Raw genomic sequence first — 16,722 nt, 5'->3', positions numbered from 1 at the left:
TCCTGTGCAAATTCCAGGTACTTAGTTCCACAGTCTGTCTTGTACCCTTTAACCCTTTCTCTTTACTAATTTTTAGTATTTACTATGTTTGTCACTTAAATTAATGTCTCCATAATACATTTAATTATTATAAGGAAAACTTTAAAGCAAGAGGGCAAGTTCTACTTTCTGTACCTGTTTAAAGTTGTCTGTATATCAAGCTGTCCCCACATTCAGCATTGGGAAGAATAATGTGAACGATAAACAGTTGTCCCAGGCTAGCAAATTCAGTTGCTTCACTACTTTTACTTAAAACAAAAGTCACTCTGTGCCAAATCTTAACTGAATTCCATTTTTTTGTTAGTTTTAAATCTGAAATAAATTTTTGTTAAGCAAAGGTATTAAGGGATGGGGACCAAAGGCAGGGTCCCCATAGAGTTAGGAGTTAGGCCACAGATCAGCTGTGATCTCACTGAATAGTGGAACAGGCTTGATGGGCTGAATGACCTGCACCTGTTCCCATGTGCCTATTTGCAGGTGGATACTGAGCACAGTTAAGGTTTCCTCATATGTGCAGATGTAGGAAAGCTTTTGCAATGGTTCCTTTTTATAAGTTTTTAATCTGGTGCTGTGATGCAATCTTTTTGTCACTGCATCTAATACCTTGTTTTCATTTACACATGTAAGTAATTGGGAATGTTTAAGTGTTGATGTTATTGACCAAAATCTAAAACCCCTGATTTCTGCACATTGACCTGTAAGTTGCGCACTAGCACGTCAATTAATACAATTAGCTATTCAACACTTTCACCACAAATAATGAACTTGACTGATGATAAGAATGTAATTTGTGTTTATCATGTAAATACCTGTCATGAATTAATAGATTAGTCCTGGCCAGTTTTGCAATGAGAGTTTCTCCACATTAGATTTTTCTATGTTCTGACGAATTGATAGTAAATTTCTAACATATTAAAAATAAGTCAGCTGCAGGAAATCTAAAGCAAGATCAGAAAAGTTTAGCAGTACTCCAATTTACAACAGGTTCACACCTGAAACATTCTCTCCACAGATGCTGACTGACCTGCTGATTATTTTCACTTTTTTAAATGGTTGTTAATATATTCTTTGCCTGTGTTGAAAGTTTTTATTTGACTGTTTGCCAACAACTAAAAGCCTCCGCTTTTATTTACGTAATTTATTAAAAATTCTAAATTAATCTTTGTGAACATTGTATTTGGTTGATATGTGTCAGCTCATGCATTGAATTTGTGTCCCTGGGGTACTTTACCATTCAGTTAAAATCCACACTCTTTTACAATGGATTGAATTTTTATGTTCTTGGCTTTAATGATTGTTTCAAATTAAAGATAGATTCTTGTTCTTTTAAACTCATGAAATGTTATTCGATGTGACCAGCTGATTGGTAAGTATGATGTCTGACTTTATCTGCAGTAGATTAAAAGTAAAGGGAGACACTACATTTTGCACTTTTCAAGTAACCAACAACTATAGTCAAGACTCCTGTGGATGTTAACTGATGTCTATCTCAGTCCAAAACTGAGATATACATAAACACTTGAGAGACTGACTTTATCTATAATGAAACAACATGTAGTTTGCTCACCAAATTACCTCAATGTGTTGGGATGCACTTTGAATCCAAATTTCATTGTAAATACAATTCAGAGAATTTCCAGCTGAATCAGAGTTTTGGCTGTTTTACTTAAAAGTTGAATAAACAACTATAAATTATCATTGTAGTTGAGTCTCTGAAAGTTCCTTGACAAGATCTTAGGGAAACAGCTTGACGATATTACTAGAAGCCAACTTAAGGTAGGTTTTTGAACAAGTTTTTTTGATTGCATTGTAGTTTGGGATCAGTGTTGCTGTATAGTGTTGTGCTAGCTTTCATTCTATGACATTGATGAGAAAGTTAAAATTTCAGGATGGATGGAGCTTAAGTACAGTACTCCAATTTTGCTAAGTTTAATAGAATTTCCAGATGTTTCTAAATTAGGATTTAAATCAATTAAAATTACTGTCCCAAGACACACACACTTAAAAATTTGAGCAGATACGCACGTGTATGTGTAAACTGAGCAAGTTTGAAATCATTGAGCTTGTAAATATAGCCACAGATGGATATTAACTGAAAAGTATCCATTTTGGGCAAAGCAAGCTTTTGTCAATATTAGGTCATGCGGTTCTAATGGGATCCTGTTTCTATGGGTATAGGATTCTGTTGGGATACTCTATCCTTTACAAAATTGTTGACTTTCTCTTAGTCCTGCAATAAACTTTTAAGACTTTGGATGATGTTCCTTCCTTGCTTAATCAATTCTAAGGTCTCTCCCTCCTAATAATTTCACCTTTAAAGATTGCTGCCCTCCTCTTTATTTAAAAAGGAAAATCAGAACCCTGTCTCTTCTTTTCTGGCAGCATGAATGATATGACAATGGTGCATATTTTTAAAAATCTGGCAAAATATTTTTGACTACCTTATAAGTGTATCTTCACTCTTTAAGTTCATAGGATTGTTAATGCAGTTTTTGTTTTTAAGCTTTGGCTACAGCACAGGAAATGAAATACAAAAGATGAGCAAGAGTAGATTATTTGGTTCCTCAAGCCTGCTCTGCTATTCCGTAAGATCATGGTTGCTCTGGTTCATGACTAGTCCCAGTAGCCTTTCCACCTGTAGCTTATCAAGAAAAATGTACTTTTGCAGTAGAAGTATTCAAATACTCTGGAACATTGTTCTTCAAAAGGCATTGAAAACAATGACTCCCGTACCTCTGTGAGAGGAAAACAAATCCTCCTAATCTCTGCTTTATTTTTGGCAGTGGACCACAGTTCTTGATTCTCTCATAAGAGGAAACATCTTGTTCATACGCATTCAATGGAGACCTCTCAAGATCTTGCATGTTCCAATAAAATTGTCTGCTACTGTTTTAAACTCCAGCAGAAACCAACCTCGTCTGTCCGACTGTTCATTATAAGATAACCCACCCACCTCTAGTAAACCTTCTGTGAACTGCTTCTAATGTGTTTCCATCCTACCTTAAATAAGAGGAGCAATACTGCACGTAGTACTTCAGATGTGGTCTCAGCAATACCCTGTACAAGTGAAACACAATCTCTCTACTTGTGTGTTCAATTCCTTTCATAATAAGCAAAACTTTCTATTAGCTTTTCTAATTACTTGCTATGCCTGCATGTGAACCTTTTGCAATTAATTTGAGGATACACAGGTCCCTCTGCATTTGTGAGTTCTGAAAACTCCCATCATTCAGATAAAATGCTTCCTTTCTATAATTCATGCCAAAATGGATAATTTCATAATTTCTAACCTTGTATTTAATTTGCCAAATCTCTGCCTAGTTATTAAACTTATCTTTATCCCCTTATAACTTCACTATGTTTTTTTTGCAGTGGACTTTCCTACCAATCTTTGTGTCATCAACAAATTTGGCAACTATCCCTTTTGCCTTTTTTCTAATTTATCTGTACAAATTATAAAATGTTGCAGCACCACACCGATCTCTGTGGTATACCACCCTGTGACCAACCAGAAAATGAATACTTTTTGCTTGTTCTCTGCTTCCTGTTAGCTAGCCAATTGTCTACATATGCCAATATGTTGCCCTCTATACCATGACCTTTTATTTTCCATTATAACCCTTAAGAAGGCACCTTATCAAATACCTTATGAAAATCTAAGTTCTGTACATCCACCAGTTCTTCTTGACCACAGCACATTTCATTTCCTCTAAGAATTTCAATAAGTCTGTTCAACCTGATTTCTCTTCCACAAAACCATGTAGAGTCTGCATGATTAGTTTGAATTTAAGTGCCCTGATATAATGTCTTAGTAATAGCTTCTAGCATCTTCCTTAAGTTTCCTTCTTTCTGTCACCCTTTTTGATTAAAGGACTTACAATTATTCAATCTTGTGGACCCTTCCCTGAATCTAGGAAATTTTGGGAAATTAAAACCAACACATCAACTATCTCACTAGCTTTTTCTTTTAAGATCCTGGGCAGCCTGGAGCTTGTCAGCCTGAGCTGCAACAAATTGCTCTGTATCTTGGTGATTTTAATTTTTTATTTGTTCTTCCCTTCAAATTCCTGATTTGTAACTATTCCTTGGATGTTATTTGTATCCTCTACAATGAAGATCAATGTAAAATTCCTGTTCAGTTCATCTGCTATCTCTCTCATTTCCATTATTTATTTCCAGACTCATTTTCCACTGGGCCAACTTTCTTTTTCTCTCCACTCCTTTTTAAAATTGCACAATACCAGGTCTGCTGTCTGCTTGCAGAAGAAACTGCCTGAAAATATTCTATGAACTCCTCACCTTGGTTACGTTTGCTCATTTTGCTTTTTCCAGTTCATATATAGATTAAAATCCTCCATGGTTATTACCTTTCTGACAAATTCCCATTATTTCTTCCTTTATAGTGCATTCTACAGTGTTGTTGCTGTTTAAGGGGTCTGTACCCTACTTTGAAAGTGGCTTCTTACCTTTATTCCTCATCTCTACCCAAAATGCTGGTTTACCGAAGTCATCTGTCTATTGTGTTGGTGCCATCATTAAGAAAGTTATTCCCTTATCTTTTCCTAGCTTGTACTTACTGAATGTCATGTATACTTCAATATTCAGATCCCAATCTGTGTCACCCAGGAAATAAATCCTGTCGTAATCTTTTAGATATTTATAAGATTTCACTTAACTAGATTTCATTCTTGTGGGACTGCTTAGAGGGCTGATCTCCATTCCATACTGATGAGAACTGTTTTAGGTAAAGTCTTTAAAGGCCTTGCTCTTTTTATAAAAGAAATCATAATCAGGGCACAATCCCATTAAGTAGAAAATTTAGCACTGAAGTGGCAGAAAAGGCTCATTAATTATAGTCCAATTTATAAAGTTTATTTGCTTTTCCCTATAGGTTGCAAAGCACTGAAGGCACTTCTGAGGTCACTCGTTGAACTTCAGGATGAACTCCTTTTCCAGTACCAAGGCACACAACACTTTGTCAGTGGCAAGAAGCTAGAACCAGACAGGTAAGCGCAGTGATAGAACAGCAGTGAGTGAGTTGATAATGGGATATTTCAGTCATTTGATTTCTGCTTCAAAATGTACACTTTATTCGGACTAATTGCAGCGGATGTTGAGCAGGTGCTTATGAAGCTACTGGGAGTTTCAGCCGACAAGATTGTGTTGGCAGTCTAAATATAGTCCCAGTGGATGTGGATTTTCAACCTTTATTTCGCTGTCAAAATGAATGCTCGTGATTTCAGACTCAAAAGATTTATATGACACTTGCAGTGAGTTTTGTACGTGCCAAATCTTTCGTCTGTTGTTTTCAGTATTTTCCTGCTTGTAGTACATCGTAGCAGTAACTCTCAGTTGTCTCTTTTCATTTTGACATTTTACGGCTGTGTAAATATTAGTCAATATTCTAATTTTTTAGTTCATAAATAAACTGGATCTGTATCTGTTAAAAGCTTAGCAGTTGCCAGTTATCAAAGTTGTTTGATTTATTTTCCAGGGAAATTTAGTCAGAGCTGTGTAGGTATTACAGTTTCAAGGAAGGTGATTTATTGTTTCTAAGAAGCAGGTTGTTTTGATTCCCTGGACGAGCATTTCCTTTCTATCTTGTAGAACACAAACATATGAAATAAAAATGCCAAGCACTTAAAATAAAACCCAAGGAAATACTCCTGTAAATTAGTTACATGCAAGAATGTTACACATTGCTGGAGTGAACATTAGCAGGAAGAGAAAAGATTTGGTTATATTAAGGCATGACCAATGATTGTGGTTAGTGTTGTACACATTACTCTAGTGCAGAGAAAATAGAATCCACTTTTATATATGCTATATTTTTTGTTTCCAGTGAAGAGATTCCCAGTGATGATGAAATTGAGGATGTGCAGAAGAGGAAAAGGCCACAGAAAAGGAAACTTAAAGTGGATGAGTACCCAGACTTCATGGCTAAGCGGTTTGCTGACCTCAGAACATTTCGTAATAGTACATTACAGAAATGGCATGATAAGACAAGATTAGCTTCAGGCAAAATAGGCAAGGTGAATTGATCTTTTGATTCTACATTATTTTTGTAACTTTGTCAAAGCAAGAAGGAAGATTGTTTGAAAGGATGTTTTGAAATTATGACAAAATGAAACTTTGTTTGCAAGAATGCTATCTGGCTGTATAAAAATGATTTTATAATTGGTTTATGCAGCCATTAAAAGAAGTGCATCAGGTGAGCTCATCCGACCTTACCAGAGTTTTGGGGCTGTATTCCATCATGCATCATAAATGGAAGGATGCTCACCTCAACCAGGCTAATCTTTAATTATGATACAATTTTTTGATCAGTTAAATATTTTACATTATTAATGTTACTGAACTTTGTTGACGTGCCAATACATTTAGTAAAGGGTTTAAGTGAGGCTAGCAACAATTTAATTTATAGTGATTGCTCTTTCTTCTCTCTATGCTTTTGGATCAATTACGTAGTGGTTGTGTTTAATGAAACACTGAATTAAAGCTTTAAACAGTGGAACATCTATAAGAAGGTAAGACGTTCAGTTGATAATTGAAAGCCCTCATTCAAATATACTCAAGTAATAGTGGATCTTGTGTAAAAGTCAACTCTGAACATTTGGTCAAGAAGAAGTCCAAAAATGTGCAGGTTAGGTGAATTGGCCATGCTAAATTGCCCATAGTGTTAGGTGAAGGGGTAAATGTAGGGGAATGGGTCTGGGTGGGTTGCGCTTTGGTGGGTTGGTGTGGACTTGTTGGGTCGAAGGGCTTACTTCCACTCTGTAAGTAATCTAATCTAATCTGTTATTTTTCATGTAACTTGATTCCTGACCTTTTGTCTAGAAAATCCAAATGCTTTCTACCTGTCACATGCTTGTCACTGAAATTAAACTTGCTTTGTGCAAATCTACTTATTCATATAATCATAGGATAATGTTGAAGGTTATCATTGAAGGTAACTGTTCTTCATCTTATGCCTACCCATGTTAGCATGCCATTTGGTTGCAATCTCTGTGTGTACTCCATTCTTGCTGATGCTGCCTTCTCATAAGGCAACATGGTTTCAAGAAAAAGCAACAGGTACTCAGCTCAATTTGAACTCAATTCTGAAGATTGCAAAGCTTCAGCTAGAGAATTTGAGATATCAGAAGAACATTAGAGTTGGAGAAATCTTCCATTACAGATTGTGATGATGTCAGAAAGCTTGGAATGTGGCTGCAGTTAAATATAATGCAAATTGCCAGAAAGACTCAGTTTCTTGTAGATCTGTCTGAAGTTTGGCCTGAAATAAGCAAGAAAATTTGGTGTTGCAAGTTTCAAAGCTATACCTAGATGGTGTACCATTTTCATGAAGAGGATATTTGTAATATGGCAGAAGCCTAGGGTTCAACGGCATCTCCAAGCAGAGCATGATGAAAGAGCTATCTCATTTCAGCAATTTATAATCTTGTGTGGACAAAAGACTGCATACAGGTTTAGTTTGTATTGGGAATGTGGATGATACTACCTTGAATTTTGACATGTCAGAAGTCGAACAGTGAGCAAAGTTGGAAAGAAATTAGTGCTCATGAAAACAACTGTTCACAGAAGGAATAGATTAACCATTGAGTTGTATATGGGGCAAAACTTAAGCCAATTGTGATATTCAATAGAAAAAATCCTCCCAAGACAGCAATTCTCAAAAAGAGAACTCATCCACATTCACAAGAAAGGATAGATGAATGAAGGTGGTTTGAAGATTTGGCTGAGGGACGTTTTGTGATTCTAACTAGTATGAATACAAACAAAAACACGCACAATGTCAAGGATTCATTGCTGATATTGGATCATAAAACACTGATATTGCACTGTTTCTGGAGGTCTAATGAGCCTTGTTCAACTTGTTTATTTAAACAAACCGTTCAAGGATAGCATAAGAAAAAAGTGAAATAACTGGGCGATCAGAGGAATTACCCAAAAGAGTCTGCACACAGACTCTTAAGTTAGCAACCCTATGTGAATGAGTTATAGACACCTTGAATAAAATCAGAACAGACATTGTCATCAAATCATTCAAGAAGTGAAGGGTATCCAATGCAATTGGTATAGATGATTATTTGTGGATTGATAAGGCAGACAAAAATGATTGATTGATTTGATTTATTATCACAGTGAAAAGCTTTGTTTGTGAGCAGTACAGGCAGATCATAGTGATCAAAGACATACAGATCGTAGGGTGAAAAAAAACTTTGGACAGAGGCTTGCAGGTTATACTGCACAGGACTTGCATGAAGCAAGATCAACATTAACAAGATCAACACTATTTAAAGTTAGAGAGTTCACTCACCAGTCTATAACGGCAGGGAAGAAGTTGTTCCTGAACTTGTTGGTGCATGTGTTCAAACTTCTGTATCTTCTGCCTGACAAGAGGTTGGAGGAGAGCATTACCAGGGTGGGATGGGTCTTTGATGATGTTGGCAGCCTTTCTACAACAGCGAGAAGTGTAAATGGAGTCCATGAATGGAAGGTTAGCCTCCACGATGGTATGGACTGTGCACGTAACTTTCTATAATTTCTTACGGTCCTGAACAGAGCAGTTGTCATACCAGTTATGCACCCGGACAGTATTCTCTCACCTGTCAAAGCTGGTGAGGGTCATTATGGACATGCTGAATTTCCTAAATTAGATGAGGAAGAAGAGGTGTCGTTATGCCTTTGTGACCATTGTTTCCATGTGGGAAGTCCAGCACAGATTGTCAGTTATCGTCACTGAGGAACTTGACCCTGTCAATCCTCTCAACCTCCGTTCTGTTGAGATCAGTGACGGTGTGTTCTTCTTTCTTCTGAAGTTAGAGATCAGTTCTTTTTGTTTTGCTGATGCAGGTTGTTATCATTGCACCCTGTCACCAAGCCCTCTATCTCCTTTCTGTATTTTGACTCGCCATTGTTTGATATTCATCCTACCACAGTAGTGTTATCAGCAAACTTGTAGATGGTGTTATTCGGAATTTGGCTACCAGTCGTGGGTGTACCGGCAGTACAATCGAGGGCTGAGTATGCATCCTTGGGGTGCTTGAGTGTTATCGTGGAGGAGATGCAGTTGTCTATCTTCACTGATTGCAGTCTATGGGTCACGAAGCTGAGGAGCCAGTTGCAGAGAGCAGAGCAAAGACCTAGTCTTGCAGTTTTGAGATCAGTTTGGAGATAAAGGTGTTGAAGGCAGAGCTGTACTCGATGAGCAGTACTCTGATGTAGGTGTCCTTCTTGACCAAATGTTCCAGCGATGAGTGCAGTGCGAGGGAAATGGTGTCCGCTGTGGACCTTTTGCATTGTTAGACAAACTGAAGGGGATTGAGGCAGGCTGGGAGGCTGTTTGTCCATATGATGATGCAATTAAAATAACAAATTAGGGTTTGTTATTTGGCTCTGAACACAAGGAAATGTAATGCACATTGCGTGCATGCTTTGCTGAGTATTCTACTCTTCACTGAGGAAATATTCAAACTGTATGCATAAAAGCAATATGCTGCAGACCTGAAACAAAACAACTTTCTGAAGCTTTCACTTTTTTAACTTGTATAAATTTGTGTATTTGATTTTGTCTTTAATCAACATAGTTGTTGAAAATTTAATGTTGCATTCTTCGGATGTTTATAAAGATTCATTATGACATGCTCTTTAGCTCTTTTTATTCTACTATTATGGCAGAACTGGCAAGAATAGTCTCCAAACTAGTGGCTCTTTGACAGTGGATTTCACCCCTCAAATATTACTCATGTTAAAGTTGACTTCGAACTTTCAGAAAGCTGATTTTACACCAGCATCTATGGTATTTAATCACATACAGTTTTCAAGTTTTGGTTGGTCTATTATGATTGTTTACTGTAAACACCAACCTATTTTGCTTCTCTTTTTTTAAACTTTCTGACAACTTGACAAGCTAACTCCTTGTCTCCAGTCCTGAAACTAAGCATCAGAACTGCCTGCTTTCTACCGGACATGGATAAATTGATAACTACTTACTTTGTTGGGTCAAGAACCTGGTTTCTCTTTTAAAAAACAAACCTGGAAATGTACAATCGTATTTTATCTGTTTCATGCAAAGTTAATCCCTGACTCTGAGAGTTTTGGCAGCTGATAGTAGCATGATAATAAGCTTCACTGTATTGGTTTATATATTTACTTGGTTGGACTAGTAAGTCATATGCAACACTTGTATTGGAACAGTTTTGTTTTGATGTTTCATAGATTCTATTTTTTTAAAGAATATTGCCTTTGTGTAAATCTCATTATTTAAAAGTAAGATAAAATTTACCTTAATGCAGGGACATTCTAAGTTTTTTTTTAAAAGAAGTATGTTGGTTAAATGGAACGTTAACTGAATTCTTGTTGTCCTAATATTTTATTCCAGGGGTTCAGCGCTTTTGAGCGTTCCATCTTGACACAGATTGAGCAGATTATGATGGATAAAGAAAGGTTGATAAGACGGACTCAGACCAAACGATCTTTGTATAAAATTCTTGGAAAAGTGGAAGAGGATTCTCAGCAGATTCCAGAGACTGTACATGGGGAGATGGTATGCCAGTAACGAATTAGAACTCCAAATTTATAGTCTGAAGATTATTTTCTGTCTTTCATATGTAAACATTAAAAGGATAGTTTCTCTGGTTGGATAAAGGCAAAGTGTAATGGTGTTTCATTGAATAGAAGATCTGAGAAACTAAAACAGTGAATGCTGAAAACAGGCTAGGTCTACTAACATTAGTGAAGAAACTGACAGCTGATGCTTCAGATTCATAGATTTAAGCTGAAGGAATGAACTGCTGGGTTTGAAGAAGATTACAAACCCAAAGCACCCACTGCTTATTCACTCTGCAGAAGATTGATTTCCTCTGTGTTTCCAGCCATTTCTATTTATGATTTGCTGTGTTTTGTTTTTTATATGAGAACATCCCAGGTTCAGTCCAAACCTGTCCTTACGTTTACTGTTCTCAGCTGGGGTGATGGAAGGAGCACTATGGTTTGGCTCACTGCCCCAGTTGGTGGAGAGAAAACCAGTGAGAATTCATCGTACTGATCATTATCCAGTGACACCTGCTGGAAAGTGTATGTTGTGGTGTGAGCAGGTTTGGACTTGACTGTAATGCCTGCCACCCCCCCACACAGTCAGAAAGCCTGCCAGCACTAACTATTTAGTTACCATATGAAGAAAGACCATTTCGGTAAAGTGTCAGAGGGGAGCCCCTAGAACTCCAATCCAGGAGGCATTTACACCTTCATAGGGTAAAAATATCCTCAGTCTTTTGAATGATAAAACTGAATCCAGTGACATTTGTGACTTTGAAATGATACAAATTGAAAATGTCACAAAAGATTTTGCTTAAAATATTTGGATCTTATGTGTTGCTCTGGTATAACATTTCTTTGTTTTGATCATTGAACGTATTGGCTTTCAGCAGACATGCTTGCTTTATAAACTAAAACATTGTACTTTTAGTTTGGCATATTATTTTAAATAATGGAATCAAACATTTTAACAACTGTTGTTAATATACCCTTGAATGTTCTTAAGCAAACAAGTCCTAGAAGTTCAGAGAGATCTCAAAGTTTAATTTAAAAAAAAAAAGGCCTCAGTGGGCTAATGCTTTGTATGATAAAACAGTGAACCGTCAGATCAGTATATGTGATCTAGATCAATGGTCTGTGTTATGTTGCTGAATTTGGGTCCATTGCTATAATTTGCCTCATTTAAACACCTGTTACTCCTGTGATGAGCACATGTGAACGGTAGATTTGTATTGTGCCTCCTATGGATAAATAGCCGACCAAAACTGTGGAAAAACATGAAAGGAGGATTTGTAAGCAAGATCCTTGTGGTAGTGAATGTACTCGAGAATGTGTCCCGGTTTTCAGTAGAGATCAAAACATCAAGGAGGGAAGGTGCAAAACACCTTGGCTTTGTTAATATATACAAAGATATCTTTTTCTGTATCTAGTCAGTAAGCAATATGTGACAAGGCTTTTAGTGAACTTGGCATTTTTTTCTTCCCGATCTTTGTAATGAACAGACCGATTATTTTCCTACACAGGAGGTTGTGCCACAAGGAAAGTCAAATGCACATCTGAAAGACATAGATGAAGAGATTTTTAATGATGACGATTTTTACCATCAGGTGAGTGTTTGTTAATAGAACGAGAAGCTCACCTCCCCAGCTACTGTTTAACTATCAATAAAGCATCTAAATTGACGTGAGTAACCTAACAATAGAGAAGACAAGGGTTATTGCAATTCAGGTTGTTCCAAATCAGAGAAATATTTCAGTCAGCAAGTCTTGTATTAAGAGACATTTTGCAATAAATCATCTCAGAAAAGATACGGAGCTGGCACTTGTTCTGGATGAATAGTGTAGTGACCTGGATAATAGGCATTGTTATCAACTCCTATTTTTTTTCAAAGCTGGATTAAAATGCCAAATGCAGTGAGTAACTGTGATCAAGTTCAAGTAATGTCACATGGCTAAGCACTTTTTATTCTAGGGGATGCAGGGGATGTGGTCTTCCCAAGTCACGTGAAGTGACACTAAGTGATGTTGTGTGAATAGTTCAGCTGAGGAGGTAGTGCAGCATCGTAGAAAAGTACTTAGTGTTCACTATGAATGTGATTTATACCAACACTTATATGGGAGGCTACAGTATACCTTGACCCAATTCTCATGCTGTCAACAATCCAAGCACATTGCTTTTATAATACTCTGGGGAGGAGTGCATAAGAGTCACAATTTTATTATAAACTTAATTATTGCATGCTGCTTTGATTAACAAGTCTGATTAACAAGTCTCTTTGCTTCAGATTTTAGATATTTCAAATAGCAGGATGGAAGTAAGGAAGGTGAAATTCTTGCTAATTTCAGTTCTTTGTAGGCCTGTTTTGGAATCCCACTCCCAACTTCAAGATATCTGATTCAGTCTGCACATGCATAACTGAGTTAAAAATCACACAACACAGGTTATAGTCCAATAGGTTTAATTCGAAGCACACTAGCTTTCAGAGTGCCACTCCTTCATCAGGTGGTTGTGGAGTACACGATTGTTGGGCACAGAATTTATAGCAAACATTTACAGTGTGATTTAACTGAAATCATACATTGAAAAATATCTTGATTGTCTGTTGAGTCTTTCATCTGTTTGAATACCATGATAGTTTCACTTCTTTCATGTGTAAATCAAAAAGATTTTTTAAAAAGTTGCATTCTCTCAGGTTAACTGTAGTAATTGGTGTTAGCTAGACAATATGTTGAAGGTGTTAGCCCCTGTGTCCTCTGTCTATGCCATGATGTTTAGATTGATTCTAATCTAAAAAGTGAGATAACAGAGTTTTACATGAATTCATGCAGTTTTTGAGCAAAGTACAATGTAACTCTACAAGTACAAATTCACCCCACAAAATATATGTATATGTGTGCATGTGGGTCTTTGTGTGTGTGTCTGTCTGTCTGGGTTGGGGGGTTGTGAATGTGTGAGAGAGAGAGTGTATATATGTGTGTATGTGAGTGTAGAGTGTCCTAAGTCTGAGAGGGGTTGCATGTGTGAGTGTGTGTGTGTCTGGGCTGGGGGGGTTGTGAGTGTCTGTGAGAGAGAGTCTATATGTGTGCGCATGAGTGTAGAGTGGTCTAACTCTCTGAGAGAGGATGCATGTGAGTGTGTGTGCATGTCTGTGTGTGTGTATAGGTGTGTGTAGGAGTGTGTGTAGTGCAATGGTGGTCACCTGTAGTGTGAGATGAACCCAAAGTCTCGGTTGAGGCCTTCCCTATGGGTATGGAACTTAGCTATCAGCCTCTGCTCGGCCACTTTTCGCTGTTGCTTGTCCCAAAGTCCACCTTGGAGGATGGTCATCCAAAGGTCCGAGGTTGAATGTCCTGGACCGCTGAAGTGTTCCCCAACTGTGAGGGAACACTCCTGTCGATTGGTGTGTGGTACCCATTCATCCGTTGCCGTAGTCTTAACATTCTGAACTTGTAGACTATTTCTGAGGGGTAGTCGTGCTCTGACCATCCTCCTGCCTTGGCACAATCTGGCCCACTATAATTAACAGATCTTCAAAATTCTTCACCCATCTTTCCATCCAAGTTGGATTTTTTTGCTCTAACATTTTAGAGAAATAAATGTCCCAGTACGGTGTTCTTCTGTCATGGCTAATTAGAGGATAACCCTATTTTACATGGATAGTAGCAAAAGAGAGTGATGGAGCTTGATTGCTTTAATTTGAAAAAATAAGTGTACATTTCAAATTGTGAAAGTGACATTCTTTAGTGGTTTAAAAAAAACATCGGAATTGCAAAGGTTAGGCAGCAATGCTGCATTATTCCATTATGTGTCTTAATATGAAGAGATACTGCCCACATTTTCTTCGCACTTTTGCTTGCTGAGTTTCAGAAGGTAATGATTCAATCTCAGGCCATTGCTAGTGCCTGCTTTCTGGAGCTGGTATAGTATTGGAATACTTACTAGTCTCCCTTTTTAAAAAAATATAGAGGTTGTTTCAGGAAAGGACACAATTTAGAGACTACTAAAACTCCATGTAAGAAAAACTTTTCAGCCAAAAATGTTAACTAATAAATATGAGATATTGTTCATGGAGAGGAAGCAAGGAACAAGTTCACATCATGTGAACCAAACTATATTCTTTATCACCCTTCTTTGAAAAGATTCATGCTCTTAGCTTTTTTTTAGTATACATTGAAATAACATATGTAGCATATTTTTGAGTTTAAAAATATTTCTTCACTTGACAAAGGCTTAATTTAATAGAGCCATTTGTATTACCCTATAATATTTTGCAAAGACTTTTGAAATAGCGACCAACTTATTGAAGAAATATTAGAGGGATGAAAGATGGGTGTTTGTGATGGTAGGTAACATGCTTCAGTTAATAAAACAAAACTTAAGGTAGTTGAGGCAGTGTTGTTAGCTGCAAGTAGTATTGGCATACGTGCTTGGAAAATTTATTTTTTACATTGTCCGAATTTAGCTTTTATAGTTCTTGAATGCGATTCACAAATATCAATGCAGTTTTATTTCTCCACGTTTCGAGATGGAAAATGAAATGTATCCTGCTATTTTCTGTTCTGTTTTGATGATAAATGCTCTTTGGCACTAAGACCCATTGGCTGGTTAACACTAATGCTGGAGTGCAATTTTTTATGAATGCCTTTTTGTTCCTCCATTTTCCACATCACTTCTATGCTAAAGGCATTTACCCCCATCTGAGATACTGTTACCCAGACAGCTCTTCTGATATCCCATCCAGCTGACCACTTTTCACTTGCATCGGCGACACTGAGAACGAGCAGTTTATTGCAGCTGAGCCCAGTCCTTTTCAACTCTGGGTCCTTGTGCAAAATCTGATTCATGCAAGCAATTATTTTGAATTATTTCAACTGTACCTCAACAGAACAATGTTAAGGGCAGTTGTATACTTATGCACTGAAAAGCACAGACTTGCCTAATCAGTATAGCACAGTGACTTGATGCCTTCACTGATTTGAACCATCAGCATTACAATTAGAAGCTATTCAAAATATGTCGCTCCAGACTTATACCAGATTTTAGTATTTGATGGTTCTTTCCTGACTGGAGATATAATGTATATGTGTTTATACAGAAAAGTGAAAACAACCTTGAAAATTTGGGCGAGTTAAGATTAGTTAAATGAAACTTCTGTTAGCTTAACTCCAATTAGTAATTGGAACTAATAATTTAGGCATTCTTTCTTTATAAGTTTTCTATTAAAAAAAGTAGCCTGCGTTAAAAGGGTTAGTAAATGTGGAAGGGCTAACTTACATAACTAGATAATTGCTGAGTAAGCCAGATGTCTCCCTGATGCAAAAACTTCAGCTCCTTAAGAATCTGACACATCTGAAACAATAAGTAAGAGACATTCTGACATTCTTTTGGTTGAATGATAGTTGACACTTGTTAACACAGCAACTGTAGAATGTTCCAGATTGTGTGGCTGCTGTGCCAAATCATTCTGTCCAAGTGAAATAAATAGAAATGAAAACGTTAGCCAACATCTGGCATCGCAGCAAGGAATGGGTGCAAGTCTTGACTCCTGTAGACTCTAAATATGGTGCTTAGACTGTAGAGGCTTTAATCACTTAGCCAAACCTTGACAGGTTTCTACGACAGCTCATCCCTGCCTTGTACATCACCCACAGACATCTGCTGAGCCGCCAGGCAGTAGCACATTCATTTTCCTTTTACAGTTTTCAATACATTTCTTCAGAGAGATGATCTGTAAAGATTACTGCTTCATTGTGTACAAGTAATTGTGGGAAGAGAGTGGTTGACAGACATACTGTTGCACCTGTTTCACTGACCTGGTTAATTTCTTCTGTTGAGTGGGATTTGGCAGAGATAGTCACTGAAGTTGCTGCAGTGATTAAGGGCACACGTTTACTGAGCACAGTGCTATGTGGGTTTACAGTGTCATAAGCCTGAGCATTGGTGGATTTGTATCTTTTATTTAGCTGCCAGAAGTGACTATGAGGAACAACAATAGAGAAACTGACGGATTGTTTGTTTGCCAGAGAGATGGTGGAAATAGGTCAGATAAAAAGACTTCGACGGGAGGGGTGCTCTTGGTAATATCGTGAGTGAAGTGACTTATTGATAAAAGTATACTTTCAGAATTTACCTCCAATTTCTGGT

General features: G+C 37.2%; 1 protein-coding gene across 2 annotated transcripts in view; it reads left to right on the top strand.

Moving 5' to 3' along the window:
• Positions 1-16,722, top strand: part of aatf (apoptosis antagonizing transcription factor) — a 116,539-nt gene that overhangs the window by 54,671 nt on the left and 45,146 nt on the right. For both annotated transcript variants that reach the window (XM_043718472.2, XM_087977364.1), the window contains exons 5-8: positions 4,931-5,045; positions 5,882-6,071; positions 10,424-10,588; positions 12,102-12,185. In XM_043718472.2, the coding sequence (XP_043574407.2) occupies positions 4,931-5,045; positions 5,882-6,071; positions 10,424-10,588; positions 12,102-12,185 (554 nt within the window). The remainder of the gene's footprint in view (positions 1-4,930; positions 5,046-5,881; positions 6,072-10,423; positions 10,589-12,101; positions 12,186-16,722) is intronic.

The sequence above is a fragment of the Chiloscyllium plagiosum genome, unplaced genomic scaffold (assembly GCF_037043375.1).
Source record: "Chiloscyllium plagiosum isolate Xiang-an unplaced genomic scaffold, Cpla_swu_hap1 HiC_scaffold_31, whole genome shotgun sequence".
In the NCBI taxonomy this organism is placed as follows: Eukaryota; Metazoa; Chordata; class Chondrichthyes; order Orectolobiformes; family Hemiscylliidae; genus Chiloscyllium; species Chiloscyllium plagiosum.
Note: the sequence above shows the minus strand (reverse complement) of the source record. Positions and strands in the feature narration are given on the sequence as shown.